The following is a 14,860-nucleotide window of genomic DNA, read 5'->3' as shown; positions in this document are numbered from 1 at the left end:
ATGCCCTTACTGACGTGTACATAGCAGTATGCCCTTACTGACGTGTACATAGCAGTATGCCCTTACTGATGTGTATATAGTAGTATGCCCTTACTGACGTGTACATAGTAGTATGCCCTTACTGATGTGTATATAGTAGTATGCCCTTACTGACGTGTACATAGCAGTATGCCCTTACTGACGTGTATATGGTAGTATGCCCTTACTGACGTGTACATAGCAGTATGCCCTTACTGACGTGTATATAGTAGTATGCCCTTACTGACGTGTACATAGCAGTATGCCCTTACTGACGTGTACATAGTAGTATGCCCTTACTGATGTGCATATAGTAGTATGCCCTTACTGACGTGTACATAATAGTATGCCCTTACTGATGTGTATATAGTAGTATGCCCTTACTGACGTGTATATAGTAGTATGCCCTTACTGACTTGTATATAGTAGTATGCCCTTACTGACGTGTATATAGCAGTATGCCGTTCCTGACGTGTGCATAGCAGTATGCCCATACTGACGTGTATATAGTAGTATGCCCTTACTGACGTGTACATGTGTACATAGTAGTATGCCCTTACTGACATGTACATAGTAGAATGCCCTTACTGACGTGTACATAATAGTATGCCCTTACTGACGTGTATATAGCAGTATGCCCTTACTGACGAGTATATAGCAGTATGCCCTTACTGATGTGTACATAGCAGTATGCCCTTACTGATGTGTACATAGCAGTATGCCCTTACTGATGTGTATATAGTAGTATGCCCTTACTGACGTGTACATAGTAGTATGCCCTTACTGATGTGTATATAGTAGTATGCCCTTACTGACGTGAACATAGCAGTATGCCCTTACTGACGTGTATATGGTAGTATGCCCTTATTGACGTGTATATAGTAGTATGCCCTTACTGATGTGCATATAGTAGTATGCCCTTACTGACTTGTATATAGTAGTATGCCCTTACTGACTTGTATATAGTAGTATGCCCTTACTGACTTGTATATAGTAGTATGCCCTTACTGACGTGTACATAGCAGTATGCCCTTACTGACGTGTATATAGTAGTATGCCCTTACTGACGTGTACATAGCAGTATGCCCTTACTGACGTGTACCTAGTAGTATGCTCTTACTGACGTGTACATAGTAGTATGCTCTTACTGACGTGTACATAGTAGTATGCCCTTACTGACATGTATACTGTACACTTATACTTTACGTACACTTTATATAGTAGTATGCCATTACTGACGTGTATATACGAGTGTATATAATAGTATGCCCTTACTGACGTGTACATAGTAGTATGCCCTTACTGACGTGCACATAGTAGTATGCCCTTACTGACGTGTACATAGTAGTATGCCCTTACTGACATGTATACTGTACACTTATACTCACTGGGACATAGTAGATATCCTCTTCCCCATGACGCCTTTTCTTGATATTTGGCCCCACAGCCAGCACTCCTTGGGGACTCTGCTTACAAGACACTGTTAAAGAATTATCCATTTAATGATAAAGTCCTAGACACTTGGAGATTATTGAAAGGAAAATTAGCAAAGTGCGGACAGAAAAGAAATTCTGTATGTTACATTAAATAATGATCAAAATAAATGATGAGATAATATCTTATAATATCTTAATGATAATAACTGTCTAACTCCATATCAACATGGATTCATGAGAGATCGCTCCTGCCAAACAAACCTGATGGCCTTCTACGAGGAGGTTAGCTCACAGCTGGACCGGGGAGAGTCAGTGGATGTTGTATACCTTGACTTCTCCAAAGCGTTTGATACCGTGCCACACAAAAGGTTGGTATATAAAATGAGAATGCTTGGTCTGGGGGATAATGTGTGCAAGTGGGTAAATAGCTGGCTGAGTGATAGAAAGCAGAGGGTGGTTATCAATGGAGTAAGCTCAGGGTGTGTCAGGGTTACTAGCGGGGTGCCTCAAGGGTCTGTCTTGGGCCATATATTATTTAATATATTTATTAATGATCTAGTGGAAGGGTTGCATAGTAAAATAGCAATATTTGCAGATGATACTAAACTTTGTAAAGTAGTTAATACAGATGAGGATAGGGCACAGCTACAGGAGGATTTAGATAAATTGGGGAGTTGGGCCAAAAAGTGGCAAATGGGGTTCAATGCCGATAAATGTAAGGTCATGCACATGGGAAAGAAAAACAGCAGTCACCCATACATATTAAATGGGAAACCGTTGGGGAAATCTGACATGGAGAAGGACCTGGGCGTCTTGGTTAATAGCAAATTAAATTGGAGTGCCCAGTGTCAGGCAGCAGCTGCGAAGGCAAATAGAGTCATGGCATGCATCAGAAGAGGAATAGGGGCATATGATGAGAACATTGTTCTTCCTCTGTATAAAGCGCTGGTAAGGCCGCACTTAGAATATTGTGCACAGTTCTGGGCTCCGGTGCTCAGGAAAGACATATTGGAGCTAGAGAGGGTACAAAGGAGGGCGACTAAGGTAATAAAGGGAATGGAGGGACTAGAATACCCAGAGAGGTTGTCAAAATTAGGCCTATTTACATTGGAAAAGAGAAGGCTTAGGGGAGACCTCATAAACATGTATAAATACATCAGGGGGCAGTACAGAGATCTCTACCATGACCTGTTTATACCAAGGATGGTGACAAAGACGAGGGGGCACACTATGCGTCTGGAGGAAAGGAGGTTCCTGCACCAGCATAGAAGGGGATTCTTTACGGTCAGAGCCGTGAGACTCTGGAACTCTCTGGGAGAGGAAGTGGTGATGTCCAAGTCACTTAAAGAGTTCAAGAGAGGCCTGGACGCCTTTCTTGAGAACAATAAAATTACATCTTATGCTTAGTTAATTAATCCAGGGATTTAATCTGACTGCCAGATTGGTGTCGGGAAGTGAATTTTTCCTCAATGATGTAAATTGGCCTATACCGCATGGTTTTTTTTGCCTTCCCCTGGATCAACGCTGCGGAATAGCTGCAGTGCACAAGAAATAGGCTGAACTGGATGGACGCTTGTCTTTTTTCGGCCTTATAAACTATGTAATATATAAACTATGTAATATAAACTACTACTACTAAACTACTACTACTTTGTGTTACACTCAGTGCAGGGTCAGACAAGGCAAAGAATAACCCGGGGATTACTATTCTATGTTCAATGAATGAGAAAGACAAGTAAATGGACTGAAGTATATGACATCATTTTATGGTTGGTTCATAACATCAGAGTGAGATCTATAAATGTGCAATACTGACATGGAGCTCTAGAGGGCAGCAGAGACAGCGTACGATTAGATGGATGGAATGAAATATACTTATCGTACACTCACTGCGCTTGTTGGCATTGCCATTTTTGGCCGCTGTTTCATTCAAAGCTGCTTGTTCTCGGAAATGATCTTCATCTGCTTTCCGGTCCCTTCCAGGACAAGCACAGATTCGACCTTCAAATGATCTTCTGCCCAGTACTTGTCCACTGCAAAACAATGCAGTTCTTAAAGGGATATTGTCATGTTATTAAATAGCTTTAATTACACTGCATGAAAATAAGCAAGTTTGTAATTGACTTGCTTTATCTATCTGCTGTCATTCTGCTGCTGTGAGAGCTTTTATCTTACATAATGTACAGCTAGTTTCCACTGAGTCCTGTTCAATCCCTGTCTAAATCGTATCGCTAAGAGTGTACATTTATTTTTTTCACACCAGTCTCAACCTATAGGACTTTTTATGGCAAGCTCTTTTTTGTGGTATTTGGGATTCATTTTTCTATTATGGTTTTTCAATAAATTATATATTCTTTAAGTGGAGATTTTCTTTACACATGATCTCAAAATAGTGCCTATAAAAACGTCAGTTCACCCTGCAAAAAACGAGCCCTCGTACTGCTTCATTGACAGAAAGAAAAGTTATGGGTCTTAGGAAATGATGATACAAACCAAATTTATTTGAAGTTATACATTTTTAAAAGCAGTAAAATACATAAAAATAACTATAAAAGTTTGGTATTGCCATAATCGTGCTGACCCGGAGAATAATTACCACTTCATTTTTACCGTCCTAAAAACTAAACTGAAAAAACAATGGCAGAATATCATTTTTGTTCATTCTTTCACCATTTTCTTGTTTTTACAGATATTCAGTTCATTATATTGTAAAGTGAATGTCATTCAAAACCACAACTCGTCCTGCAAATAACAAGTCCTCATACGGCTGTATTGACAGAAAAGGAAAAAATATGGTTTTGAAGAAGAGGAGGAAAAAAATAAAAGTTCAAAAATAAGGAATGGCGCAATTGGGAAGGGGTTACAGGCTAAGCCCATTTTTCGTTAACTTTTGATTTTGGGAATAATATAAACTAAAATGAGCAACGGTCTGTGTGCTGGGACCTTACTGATCATAAGAATGAGGGCGACTCGGTACTCTGTATATAGGTAACTACAAGAGTCCAGTGCTTGACGGGCGACCCAGTGACGTGTGAACAGGTGGCTACATACAATGTGCCCGGACATTAATATAAAGAAGGTCACTTACTCTCTGGTCTCCAGAGTGATAATAATCAGGATGGGTCTTCTGTTCATTCCCCCAACACAACTGCTGTTACACATGAAATTATAGAGAATTGTGGTGAACTCTGTGCCAACCTAAAAGAGACGAAAAAAAAACAATTTACTACAACAATGAACCTAGCGCCATAGAAGTAACTCTGCCCACAATATGGGATATTCTGATTTCTGCAAATAAATAGTATTCTATAGATTCTCTATATAATAAATAGTTATAAAGTATCCACAATATTTTCTGCTTCAAAGTGAATCAAGTTCATATTAAAATTGCAATAAAGCTTGTTATTTTGCAGTTTCCATCCTAAAATATATATTTTCTACAACCTTTTTGTATCTTCCCCAGCACTACTGCTAAGCTGCGCTATAGTGGGCAGTCCACTGGCAGTGCCATCTGATCCTTTTCTGCTTACAACTCCTAAAAACCTCCAGCATGCCCTCTCTTTGTCTTTACATCCCATCCAGTCCATCTCCTTCCCCCTCTAGCAGTTTAAAAAAAATACATCCCCAGTAAGTTCCAAGTCAGTCTCCCTCTCACTCTGGCAGCTGTAAATATAGTCTCAAGTAATCCCATAGCATATAGTCAATGTAGGCACAATTTACACTTCAAGTCTCTAGTGCCACAATATAGAAGAGTATAGAGGTTTGATTTAGGAGTATGGAGAACGATCAAACACCAATCTTCAGCGATGCTCAGCAAAAAGTTAGCAATCATATAGATACATCATAGAAGAAAATGAAGCATCAAGGAAGCATCATGGAGGACATGAAACAGCCGTAGGCTATGTGTTGTTTGCTTTTACTACCCATCCTGTATATGCCACTATAAAGACGATTTGTTTCATTTGGTAAGTGCAGCAATTTAATTTTTCTTCTACAAAGTATCTACAATCCCTAGTAAGTTTCCAGTCTTTCTGCTTCCCCCTCTGGAAGGAATAAGTATAGCGTCTTGTAAGTTCCCAAGTCAGTCTCCTTCCCACTCTGGAAGGTATAAGTAGCATAGTGTCTTGTAAGTTCTCAAGTCAGTCTCCTTCCCCCTCTGGAAGGTATAAGTAGTATAGTGTCTTGTAAGTTCTCAAGTCAGTCTCCTTCCCTCCTTCCCCCTCTGGAAGGTATAAGTAGTATAGTGTCTTGTAAGTTCTCAGGTCAGTCTCCTTCCCCCTCTGGAACGTATAAGTATAGCATCTTGTAAGTTCCCAAGTCAGTCTCTTTCCCCTTTTGGAAGGTATAAGTATAGCGTTTTGTAAGTTCCCAAGTCAGTCTCCTTCACCCTCTGGAAGGTATAAGTAGTATAGTGACTTGTAAGTTCTCAAGTCAGTCTCCTTCCCCCTTTGGAAGGTATAAGCATAGCGTCTTGTAAGTTCCCAAGTCAGTCTCCTTCCCCCTCTGGAAGGTATAAGTATAGCGTCTTGTAAGTTCCCAAGTCAGTCTCCTTCCCACTCTGGAAGTTATAAGTATAGCTTCTTGTAAGTTCCCAAGTTAGTCTCCTCCATTCTCTGGCAGCCATAAATATAGTCCCCAGTAAGCTCCCCTGCAGATAGTGACATAATAATCATATCACAAGAGGTAAAAATTAATAATATTTGCTTGTTCTGAATAATTTACATAATATTTTCTGGGGCATGGAAATTCCTTTATTCCTTGCAGTTATCGAAACCTCTGCTGTAATAACAGTATTAATCTTCATGGTTTACCTCCTGGGATAAAACTCTGTCCTGGTCATATGATGGTCACACAGGTGACATTACTGTACCGATATTACAGCTGTCTTGTAACAACTCCATCACACGTCCAGAACAGAATTGTAAGAATTAACAATGAAGGGGGCTATTCATTGACAGCAAACAGAGATCTGGGAAAAACAGCACAGAAAGTAGAATGGAAAATAGTAAAACTTTTCATCACACAAAAATATTTGTTTTCTGAAATCGGAATATCCCTTTAACTTAAGAAATGTATAGGATTCATCAGCAACAGACGCAGGCAGCGGCTGGAAGTTACCTGTGGCGGCTCATAAGGCACCATTACGCTTTGTCTACCAGTCACAGCGTCATCTACATATTGCGACAAGTTATTTCCCTCCACACGGATTAAGTGGCTGGCTGGTGCTGCTTGGCCTGAAATAAAAAATAAAAGTTATTAATTCATTCAGTAACCACTAGGTGGCACTGCAGAGTCCAACTATTCTAACAACAGGTTGAACTTGACGGCACTTTTTCATTTTGGAATCGTAGTAACTATGTAATCATCACATTGACCTAAAAATGGTGCTGACGAGCCGCACCTTCTAGATCAAAGACTACAAAGCTTAAAGAGGGTGTCCATTATTAGAAAAAGTGTTTTGTTGTTTTACATCCCCAGCAACTTTCGTGCTCATGTGTGTCGGGTGTTGCTGCTCACTGCCATTTAAGCAAATATTTTTAAGAAAATAAAAAAATAACATACCCTATTTTCTAATCCTGGACAACCCTATCAATCATATTACAATGAAACATTTTGCAACTTTGCATTTCAGTGTCACTTAAGGCTGTGCTCACATCATGTTCGGGACATTTTTTTGGGCTGTAACAGGTGGTTGGAACCAAATCCCATCCGTGTGCTGTATGACTTTTGTAGGTTCCCATAGACTTGTATTGGTATTGGATTTAATGCCAACGCTGATACTGAGAATGAAGAGGATGAAGCCTTGGATCCTCCGCTGCGGTGAACACCGCGTGACCCATTCACTTGTGCATAAAAAAAAATGTTTAAAGGGGGTGTAGTATCAGTGTGGGATCCAAAGGTTGGACCCCCAGATCATATTGTGATAGTGTTTCTTAGATGTTTGCTATCATTTTATAACATGGGAAAAATCCCTTTAAGAGTTACAGATTGTCAAAGGCATGATGGGAGTTGTAGTATCACAATGGTTGGGAAGTATCACAATGGTTGGGAACCACTACACTAAATTGTGCTTTTTGTGGCCCATATTAACAAACTCCATAAAGATGTACCCCGAGACCCTAGTGCTGCTCACTGATGCACTGCAGATTTCCGTAGGATATCCAGATCCCTTATTACAGGACACTACTGATCTCACAATTGAGAATGTCTCAGGCATCCAAAACGGTGATACGTCTCCATTATTGTGTAAGACATGATAAGACAGTGCCGAGCTTCTTCCTCAGGGTCCTAAACTCCAATCTGCTTTGTGTTTCTCAAAATCAATCACAAATTACAAAATATTATGCAACAAAGAATGGAGTCCGCCACCATCACCCACTCATCAGGAGAAATATGTATCCGCATGCCACACAGCGCAGCTTCCCGGGTGTCTGCTGCTGCACACAGTAGACATGTCAAAGGATGCGATCAGTAGGGATCAGTACCCTCCGCAGAGCTCTGCACAGGTACTGAACCCCCTCTGCACAGGTACTGAACCTCTTCTGCACGGGTACTGAACCCTCTCTGCACAGATACTGAACCTCTTCTGCACGGGTACTGAACCCTCTCTGCACAGGTACTGAATCCCCTCTGCTCAGATTTTTCTATCCCTGGAAGTCCCTTTGTTTTTGGAATTGCGGTGGTCCCGTTCACAGTCTCCCACATCCCTATGTGTGCTGCTTAGTAAATCAAGGTCCCTCTTACCATCATTAAAATCTCGTCCGAGCTCATGGTTGGGGCAGCGTTTTACAACTTCCGTCACATGTTCCGCTTTTTTGTAGACTGGCATGGCCCGAATGACTGTGCCAGGAGGAGGTGGGCTGGATAATTTGATTTGGATTGGACATGTCTTAGCGATCTGGCAGTAGAGTTTCTTCAACAAGGGGGAGTACTGAAAGAGACAGAAAGCAGACAATCAGAGATAAGGAACATAATGGAAGGTGTCATTCTGGAGATTTATGCTTAGTAGGTGCCTATTATAAAGGCATTGCTCTGCTCTCGATTACAGGTCACAGTATGGATTCTACATTGTAGCAACCTGCGATTGACACATTATTTCCCAAAAACGTCAACTTTTTCTTTGTCGGTATCAGTTACCCTCTAAACACAATCATATGACAGTTAGGCTGTGTGCCCACGATGCGTTTTTTAAGCGTTTCCGCAGCGGCAAAAGCGCTGCAGAAACGCTTAAAAAACGCATGGTAGAAGGCCTGCCATGTTCCCCAATGATAATCCGCATGTGCTGTGCACATGCTGCGGAAATTTCCGCTGCGGATTATCATTGCGGAAAAACCACAGCACTACCAATTATTTTGCGGAAGCGCGGCGCTTTCTCCACCATTGACTTGCATTAGATCGCATGGATTATGCATCACTGTATATGTAGATGCGCATTCCATGTGTTCTAATGTGAGGATGGTACCCGCGTCTGGGGAAGAGGAGACTCTCCTCCGGACCTGGGTACCATAGTACCTGTAAAAAAAAGAATAAAATAAAAAATAAATATATACTTACCTTCTGGCGGCCCGCGATGTGCTCCTCCTTGCTTGCCAGCAGTTCGCGATGGACTGAAGGACCTGCGCTGACGTCATAGTCATGTGACGGGTCACGCGACGCTGACGTCGGCAGGTCCTTCAGTGTACCGCTGCCAGCAGCCGGGACGGTGCAGCAAGACTGCGGGGGCCATCGGAGGGTAAGTATAGATTTATTTTTTACCATTCTTTAAGGTCACAGTATATAAATTCATGCCGTTTGCATGGATTTATATAGTGTGACCAGGTTGTCAAGCACTTTCCAAGTGATGCTAAAATCGCTTGGAAAGCGCTTGTTAACCCGCATGCGGAAATGCATGTGAAGAACGCTTCACATCCGCTTGTCCCTGGCAGGAAAAAGGCATGTACAATCCGCATGTACAATCCGCATGTACAATCCACATGTACAATCCACATGTGTTTTTTTCTGCCAAGGAGATTCAGAAACGCTCAGGAAAAAATCCGGAGGATTTCTGCATCGTGGGCACATAGCCTTAGGCTCCTGTCACTATACGGAAACTGGCAGCTGCAAGTGGTGCATCATGGGAAGTAAGGAAATAAAAAAATAGGGATTTAAATGGAATCTGTCACCAGGTTTTTAACACTTAATCTGAGAGCAGAATAATGTAGGGGCAGAGACCCTGATTCCTGTAATGTGTTACTTACTGGGCTGCTTGCTGCAATTGTGATAAAATCAGTTTTATCAGCAGGTGATTATCAATAGAGGACTAGTAAACCGGCTGTGCTGCCATGTAGTCCTCCATATACATGAGCTCTATATAGCCCTGCCCCCACCACTGATTGGCCGCTTTCTGCCTATGCACAGTAAGTGACCAATCAGTGGTGTGGATGGGATTATACAGGGCTCAGCATTCAGAGAACTGGTAGATGTGCAGCAGAGAATGCTGTGATTTTATCAAAACTGCAGCAAGCATCCCAGCAAGTGACACATCGCCGGAATCACGTTCTCTGGCCCTACATCATGCTGCTCTCAATTGGGTTAGCACAAACCTGGTGACAGATTCCCTTTAATAATTTCCAATCAAGCCTGGAAGAGACTACAACATCAATCCATTAAGATTGGGGCTTTGCAAGCTGGAGCAAGATGTGCCTGAATTTATAGCATGCACAGCCACCAGAAATGTACTCCAGTCATTAACTGGCATACAATCCTCTCATACTTTTCGCCACATTTCTGACGTAAAGAATGATTAATTTGTCTGACCTGCTTGGTCACGCCCCGTCCCCCATCACACTCAAGCGCACTCACACTTTAAAAAAAAGTTGTTGGAGATGCCCAGTAAAAACAGCAATATTTTGCAACATTTCAAGCAGTTTTACCCCAGAACTCTGGTGAACATTGCTTGATGAATCAGTGTCTATGGCAGCAAACTCAGACTACACATGGTTTGTTTGTAGTCTGTAACCACAGAGACAGACAAGTCTGCATAGGAGAGCCAGCTGATATTAATTCATTTTTTTATTTTATGTTAATTGGAACAATAGAAACAATTAGCTGCAAGGATGGACATTTATAAAGTGAACTTCTCTTTTAAATACAAGTCACCCCAAGATTGCACCAGGCTTAGCTCTGACTCCAAATGGGGTTTGGTTTAGCCTGAATGATAGGTTGCGTTTTAATGTTTTTTACTCATTCCTTACAGTTTTACGATATATTTGAAATGCTGAGAATTGCATATGAATATTATATTGCATTAAAGATTATCAGCGACGGGTCAGGACATGTACTATTATGTCTTATAGATGATCCCAAATATTCACCTGGAGACATTGCCTGGTTCATCACTCACATCCTGCCAGGGCAAGTCTGAAGGAACTGGATATTATTGATGCACAAAGGACACAGAACGGCCCTTAGAGTGTTCATGTAATGGTTATAGAGGACTCCGATATTATTCAAAGAGGGAAATTTTATCTTCTAAGCTGAGGAGCTTCATATACACACGTCATTTCACAGCTTAATCCTCATAATACTTCTCAGGTACTGAGTGTGTGTGACATCATGCTTTATACTCCAGTTACATCCAAAGCTGCTGTCAGGATTTTGCTGGCTTAGCCTAGGTTCACATTAGTATAGTGCATTCTGCTCAACATATACTTGTATGTCCGAAAAAAAATATTCAGATGTTTATGGCAAAACATCCATAGACTAAAATGGGCAAAACGTACTTAAAAACGTTTTATCTTTTGACTACATTTTGTCAGGTTGCTGTTGAATTGCTTTTTATTTTTGGAAGCACAAAAAACGTAGGTGACCAAATTTTTTTTGGACCATAAAAAAACAAATGAAAGACATATATATTTTTTACGTATTAGAATGTGTAGCAATATGTATCAATACCTCTAAAACATATGTTTTCCTTTCTGTAGCGTTAAAAACTAGCTGATAATAGAATAAATAAAGAATTATACATTGAAATTCAAAATTCACAACACATGCATATGTTTTTGATATATACGTATGTATAGGTGGAGACGATGGCACAACATCCCTCTGAAGACCACTGTTGCTTAATGTGTGAAAAACGTACTGTATTACATGTTTTTATCCTCCTAGAGGCTGCAGTTCCTGTTAGTCAGGGGTGACAGGGTAAACTCTAGGGGCGGCCCATAGTTGGGGAGGAGTGTTAGGGACCTGTGTGTTAGTTCCTGGCTTGTAATTAGTTGTTAGTGAGCGAGAGACAAAAAGGGACAACCACATTCATCACTGGGTGAGTGTGTGGGAAGAGTACAGGAAAAGGGAGCAAGTTTTAGCAAGAGATCTTCAACAGTGGCAGTTCCCCATTTCAGGCAAGGTTGGGGTACTTAAGAGCTGGAAAAGCTAAAGGAAGCAGTGGTGTTAGCCAGGCCTGGAGATCAGCCGTGCAGGAATATGGGGTCATCCAGGCTGGGGCACATTAGTGAGGTGGTAGTCTGTGAAAGCTCCCTACACTGTTTAACAAGAGTGTAGTTTGGGTACAGTGGCACAGCGAAACACATTGACCTGTGTGGCTTTGTACCAGGAAGATGGAGTTACCCAATTTGTCCTGCTGTTTATCTGTAAGGTTTGCCAGAAGTATTGTGCCGCCGTCCCGAATCAATAAGAATATGCCTCTCTATTGTGCAGGAGAAAACAGCAAGCTTATTTCCTGCTCCCCTCTGTATATAAGTTTTATCATTAGTAAAAAGGACTTTATTTTTACAAACTTGTCTCGTTTCCTCAACATGGGTTTAAAGGGGTCCAGCGCTGCACAAATTGTGGCAGAGCTGAACCTGAAGGGGTCCACAGCAGCAATACAACCACACACACACGCCCCCAGGGACCTTTGTGTAGGGTGTTTAGGGAGCGGATATAAGTCTCGGCCGAGATCCCCCCCCTTAAATGCAGATTTACAATGTGAACCTAGAATTATTCTTACCACAAGTATGATATTTTGCTAATGCCCTCTGCTGATACAGTATACGTACTAATCATTTTGTGGTACATTGTGGATGATATATTATGCTTTACTTATAAAGTACCATCATATTCCGCAGTGCTTTACAGATATCATCATCACTGTCCCCATTGGGGCTCACAATCTACATCCCCTAGCAGTATGTCTTGCGTGGGAGAAAAATGGTGAACCCGGAGGAAACCCACGCAAACAAGGGGAGAACATACAAACTGCTTGCAGGTGTTGGCTTTGGTTGGATTTGAACCCAGGACGCCAGCCCTGCAAAGTGCTAACCACTGAGCCAAGAGGTACCCGGTTTCCTAGACAAAGAGAGCGCGCTTACAAGCATTTCAGGGCTCATTCAGACATCAGTTTTTCATGTACAACCATTAACCATTTTTTTCATCGATATCACTCACATGTTCTGTTCACATGTCCTTCAAAATTGCAGAGGTCTAATATTGATTTAAGTACCGGATCAAACTTGGCAATGAAAGTCTAGCGGTCCGTGAAAAACTCGGACAGGACTCGGATGCCAACCCCATGCTGTCCATTTTTCACTGATTGATAAGAGAAGGTGGAAAACCTTTTTTTTATCATTAGTGAAAAAAATTATGAAACTCTGACCACATTCTGATGAAAATCACTGTTGAAACTTGGTCCGTTTTTTCTCGTACGTAAAAAAACCCTGACTTCTGAACGAGGCCTTACTCTATAGCTTGCAAGTATTGCTCTGAAGCTGGCAGGATCACTCACTGACTCTAGCCAACTTTAATATACATGTGCTCCTCCGATGCAGCAGAGGCAAAGCTGCCGATACTTGCAGCGTCGGAATGTGCACAGTTCGGACCAACAACACTGTTAATTTTTAGAAGCCTACTGCAGCCTACCAGCAAGCAGGAAGCTGGGAGGCAGGGGAGAGGTGTGCTCCTGAAGATAGATGTGGATGATGTACTGATGATGATGTACTGATTACACCAGGCTCTATACAGATTTATATATCTCCTACAATATAATGCAGCAATTGCAAAATTTGAAGTAAGGTGTGAGTGGTGTGATATTTGTTTTTCATGTTGCTACAAATATGACTGGAGCATTAAAGGGAGTGTATCACCAGAAAAATTACCTATTGCTTAAATCAGTTTTTTCTGCTACATGTATTTAAAAAAAATCTTTTTTTTTTCATATCACGATCTTTATTAAAAAAAACAACATCTTCACATTGGCCAATATTGCTTTTTTAGAATTAGATTTCCTGTACTTTCAGAAGAGTTCACGGGAGTTTTCTTTTCATCAGAGGCAGAATTATAATGACAGGTATAAAAGTGATAACACAGGATCCACTAATCACAGTAGGTGATGGCACAACTGATTAGATGCTTCAGTACAAAAGATAGGGTCAGGGTCTGATCATTGTGGCTATATACATGTGCTATTTCCTGAAACAATAGCAAGTTTAAGTTTAACAAATTCCAAAACAGCCCCAGTGGCCAGTGAGAAAATCGCAAGATAACAACTCATATAAGGAGAAGAAGTGCTCGCCCCCAGTGATAACAACTCATACAAGAAGAAGTGCTCACCCCCAGTGATAACAACTCATATAGGGAGAAGATGGGCTCGCCCCCTGTGATAACAACTCAAAGGAAGAAGAAGTGCTCGCCCACAGTGATAACAACTCATATAGGGAGAAGAAGTGCTCGCCCCCTGTGATAACAACTCATATAGGGAGAAGAAGTGCTCGCCCCCAGTGATAAAAACTCATATAGTGAGAAGAAGTGCTCGCCTTCAGTGATAACAACTCATACAAGAAGAAGCGCCCGACCCCAGTGATAACAACTCATATAGGGAGAAGTGCACGCCCCCAGTGATAACAACTCATAAAGGGAGAAGAAGTGTTCACCTCCAGTGATAACAACTCATATAGGGAGAAGAAGTGCACGCCTCCAGTGATAACAACTCATATAAGGAGAAAAAGTGCTCGCCTCCAGTGATAACAACTCATATAGTGAGAAGAAGTGCACGCCTCCAGTGATAACAACTCATATAGTGAGAAGAAGTGCACGCCTCCAGTGATAACAACTCATATAGGGAGAAGAAGTGCTCGCCCTCAGTGATAACAACTCATAAAGGGAGAAGAAGTGTTCACCTCCAGTGATAACAACTCATATAGGGAGAAGAAGCGCTCACCCCCATTGATAACAAATCATAAAGGGAGAAGAAGTGCTCGCCCCATGTGATAACTCATATAGGGAGAAGAAGTGCTCGCCCCCAGTGATAACAACTCATACAGGGAGCAGTGCTCGACCCCAGTGATAACATCTCATAAAGGGAGAAGAAGTACTCGCCCCAGTGATAACAACCCATACAGGGAGAAGTGCTCGACCCCAGTGATAACATC

General features: G+C 41.6%; 1 protein-coding gene across 7 annotated transcripts in view; it reads right to left on the bottom strand.

Annotated features, from left to right (window-relative positions):
- Window positions 1–14,860, bottom strand: part of TP73 (tumor protein p73) — a 201,833-nt gene that overhangs the window by 15,973 nt on the left and 171,000 nt on the right. For 6 of the 7 annotated variants that reach the window (XM_073656505.1, XM_073656503.1, XM_073656509.1 and 3 more), the window contains 5 exons: window positions 8,199–8,385; window positions 6,573–6,688; window positions 4,543–4,652; window positions 3,339–3,487; window positions 1,407–1,498 (listed from right to left, as the gene is read on the bottom strand). In XM_073656505.1, coding sequence (XP_073512606.1) covers window positions 1,407–1,498; window positions 3,339–3,487; window positions 4,543–4,652; window positions 6,573–6,688; window positions 8,199–8,385 — 654 coding nt within the window. The remainder of the gene's footprint in view (window positions 1–1,406; window positions 1,499–3,338; window positions 3,488–4,542; window positions 4,653–6,572; window positions 6,689–8,198; window positions 8,386–14,860) is intronic. The other variant, XM_073656504.1, reaches the window with a different exon arrangement.

The sequence above is a fragment of the Phyllobates terribilis genome, unplaced genomic scaffold (assembly GCF_046119375.1).
Source record: "Phyllobates terribilis strain yellow unplaced genomic scaffold, ASM4611937v1 Scaffold_12__6_contigs__length_324123572, whole genome shotgun sequence".
In the NCBI taxonomy this organism is placed as follows: domain Eukaryota; kingdom Metazoa; phylum Chordata; class Amphibia; order Anura; family Dendrobatidae; genus Phyllobates; species Phyllobates terribilis.
Note: the sequence above shows the minus strand (reverse complement) of the source record. Positions and strands in the feature narration are given on the sequence as shown.